Source organism: Crassostrea angulata, chromosome 10 (assembly GCF_025612915.1).
Source record: "Crassostrea angulata isolate pt1a10 chromosome 10, ASM2561291v2, whole genome shotgun sequence".
NCBI lineage: Eukaryota > Metazoa > Mollusca > Bivalvia > Ostreida > Ostreidae > Magallana > Magallana angulata.
The window spans coordinates 17619035-17622904 of record NC_069120.1 but is presented as its reverse complement, the minus strand read 5'-3'; the positions used below and the strand labels follow the sequence as shown (position 1 = coordinate 17622904).

Sequence of the window (3870 nt, the reverse complement as noted above, 5' to 3'; positions counted from 1 at the left end):
TTCTTTAGTTATTTTTTTTTTATACATGGAATATTACTGAGGGCATATTTCATTTATTTTTTAGTTCACAGGAGCAGGTTTGAGGGGGCCTAACAGCATCTGAACCCTTGTTTTTGTCTTTAGATTTAACATGTCATTTTTGACCAACTTCAACCAAACTTGGCATTATATAATAAGTTTGTATGAACCATGAAGGCCTACATAGGAATGTAAATGGGAACATCTTCATAAGAACTACAATGCTGATTAAGAAAAGTATTACATATATATATATATTAGGGTAATACATTGTATATCAGTCAGATTGGGCAATATATTTGACAAACTTATCTTGAAACTGATATTGTAGCTACACTTTTTTGGAAATTTTAGTGCAAGTAGAACGATTTCTCTTTCATTCTTTCTTGTCATGTTATATAGAAAGTACAGCAAAAGAAAATCGCTTTATATTTTTTATTTGTACAACATTACTTATAGAAGCACTACCAAATATAAATTAACCCATTGCAACACTGTAAAAGGAGACTCTTCTGATAAATATTTCATGACAAGTTCACATGCACACTTTAATTTCCAGTCTTGCCAAGGATGAGAAGCTATAAAGCACACAGCAGTTTGGGAAGATATCAACAAATTTGAATGAGGTTAACTATTATGATGCATAAATCTTGGTAATGCAGTTGTATAACAAGTATGAAAGACGTGTCACATTAATTATACAAATAAGTGCAACCAGAAGAAAGTGAATATCAGGACAAACACAGAGGAATTGACTCGATCAACTTTATATCTTCAATTCTTTTATCCCATAATCAGTTTAAAACATAATATATTATAACACTATAAAAACTTTGATCCATTATTCCATGATCACATATGACATTTGTTTTTCAAAATACTGATATCGTAAAACGCTTGACACAGTTTGATATTGAAATGCACTCTTTTCCCTAGGTTTTGGAGAAAATTATGCCAAGATGTGTGACCTCTCCCTCTGAATTCCAGTAAGGGTTAAATTCCTCTCTAGTGCAGTCTGTGGGCGAATCTGAAGTTTTTTACGAACATCCATACATTTATTGTCCAAATTAAGAGAATTAATTTTCTGAGCAAGATCATCATTTATTCTGTGAAGGTTCTGTTCCAAACCATCAAGGGCATGCCTAAGGAAAAAAAATAATTGGTTACATATTTTTAAGATATAACCTGTGCATGTTTATAAGCAAGACAAAATAATTGAATTTTATCTTATAATACTAGTAAAAGACTGTGAACTGAATGGTTTGGAAATGAGCAGCTTGCGTAGACTGTTTACTTAATTACAAAGATGACATACTTGGCCTGTTTTAGTTTCTCCTCCAGAGCTCTCTTTGTGGCCTCCAACTGTTTGACTTCATCTGTAAGTCCATACTGAGGAGCATCCCGACAGAGTTCAACGTTTGGCCTGTAGGTGCGATTCTCCAGGCGAGTTTGAGCAAGCTTCATTGGTGCAATCTTGGCTCTGATTTTCTCCTCAATACCTCTGATGTCATTTTCTAACTCGGCAATTTCTTCCTCAGTCTGCAAGAGCAAAAATTCTTTGAAATTTTTTGTTCATCATTCAAATTTTCTTTACACCATTGAAACTGATTTTATTGAACTTGATTGCTTTCACTTACGTTTTTCTTCTGCCATTCCAGCTCGCCCTTGGCTCTCTCAAACTCATGGATTCTCTTTCTGTAGGCGTACTCGGTGGCGATTCTCTGGGCCTCTAGGTCGTTGTCACACTGCTGCAGGGTGTGGTGGATGGCCTCCCTCAAACAGGTTGAAGCTTTCATCTCGGCCTCGGCCCTCTCCTTGTTGTACCGACTGAAGTCCTCCCACTGTTGAGGGGTGGTGCTTCTGTGACAAAAATGAATGTTCATAGTCTACATTTGTCTGTAAAGTTGTCATCAGTGAACTGGAACATTTATTCAATATACATTGTACCAGGAAACTACTGTTCATAAAAAGTGAGCTTCGTATATACCTGTAGTAGAACCCTGTTACATTAATCTGGTCTCCAATAATCTGGATGCTTAACTTACTTAACTGATACTTAACTTTTCTAATCTTTGTACTGTGTTTAAATCATCATAACTTGTTGAGTGTTTCAAATTTCATTGTTATAACAAGCTACCAATTCTAAATATTCATAAATTTTGAAGAGAAATGTTATTGGTAGCTAGGACTATTGTCCCAAAATTTTCATTAACCTTGATGAATTACTATGATATAATTACTAAATACCTAAAAAAGTGATACCATAAAGAAACCACATCATCAATTTAGGAGATTTACTCCATGAATTTCGTTTCTTTAGACTTACCCCTTTGGTACCCGCAGGGAGTCTGGTTTGAAGCTGATGCCGGGTGACCTGTCGGAGAGATTGTACTGATCAACATCTATTCCCAGGGCAATGTTCTTGTCCTGGAGGTCAGCCTGGAGTTGCTGTCTGGCTTCTTGCAGAAGACACAGCTGTTCAAAGGAATCTCCAACTTTCTGCTGAAGAGCTTTTTTGATTCCCTCAATGACCTCTACTTCCTGTTAACAAAATGTTTTAAATTATTTATCAGTTTTTGTTTTAACATAAATGTTAAGTTTTAGAAGAAATGTTTTACAATGCATCTTGAATTTTAGTGTAATATCAATTAAGCTTGCCTTGTGCAGCTGATTTTCAGCCTCATCCTGTACCACATCAATGCCCTGGCGTCCCTCTCTCAGAGTCAGACACTCAATGGCTACATCCATAGGAAGATTCTTGGCCTCCAGGGCCTGTTCTGTGAGTTCCTTGGCATCAGATAAATCTGCAATCTCCTTGTCAATGTCAGCCAAGGTCTTCTCCAGGATTTCTTTCCATTGCCTGATGTTGTCTACTCTGTCTGCCAGGCGGACATTGTTAGAGTGTTGATCCCATTTTGTCTGGTTGTCAGTCTCGTTTCTGAGGAACCGACTTTCCTGACGGACTTGATGGGAAGCATCTCTTTGCCTTTCAGCATTTGTGGAGATGGTGTAGTTGTTGGTAAACCAGTCAGGGGGCTGGTATCTTGTGTTTGGACGTAAAGCAGTTGCCATTTTTTTTTCTATGGATGAATAAAGAAAAGGGATAATGAGTTACTATTAGTTTTTAGAAAAGCTAAAAGAGAAGTAATTATGAATTAAACACCATTTCATCGCAATAATATAATGCACATTGAAATATATTTAATTGATTATCTTCATCGTAAATAATTCATAGTCAACACGTTGTGTATTGATATGTCCATCGTCCAATATATTGCTTTAAATATTAAAGGTTTTATTATACAAGTGCGATACAATATATGTAATAATTATGTCATTTAGGTTTCTACGAATGTCAAAGTGTTGTTCATCTTATAATACACTTCCATGCAATTTATTGCTTATGTTACTGGTAAAAATGGCTAAGTAAACATATGATAAAACATATGACAAAAAAACTTAGAATGTATATATAATGCACTAAATTATAAAAAGAGCAACAATTTACAATCTTCCACACCGTACCAAACACTATCATTAATGATAAAGTTTTAAATTTACCTTTTTCCTCGCCTAAGTTAAGAATGTCCCTATGTTGACTAGGCCACTAAATATTTCCCTAGTCCTTCGGATGGTTGCTATCTAAACACCGACCGATACCAAACGTAAGCCCCAATGCGATTGGTCAAATGCACTTGAAGTAACCAATCGATATATCTTTAACAGTTTAACACAATGTCGTCATAACAACGTTGATGGATATCGGTCGATAGAGGGCACTGTTCCTAAAACGGGAGACAACTCAAAAATTTTGGCGGATCATAACTTTTAATTAAATTACACTAAAGCATC

The 3870-nt window shown here is 35.6% G+C and overlaps 1 protein-coding gene across 1 annotated transcript; it reads right to left on the bottom strand.

Annotated features, from left to right (window-relative positions):
* Positions 1-769: 769 nt before the first annotated feature.
* Positions 770-3723, bottom strand: LOC128165515 (tektin-2-like). Its single transcript, XM_052830147.1, has 6 exons — positions 3580-3723; positions 2677-3098; positions 2345-2559; positions 1656-1878; positions 1334-1557; positions 770-1160 (listed from the first exon to the last, which is right to left on the bottom strand). The coding sequence occupies exons 2-6, from the start codon at positions 3088-3090 to the stop codon at positions 968-970; spliced, it is 1269 nt and encodes a 422-aa protein (XP_052686107.1). The 5' UTR covers positions 3091-3098; positions 3580-3723; the 3' UTR covers positions 770-967.
* Between the last annotated feature and the right edge of the window lie 147 nt (positions 3724-3870).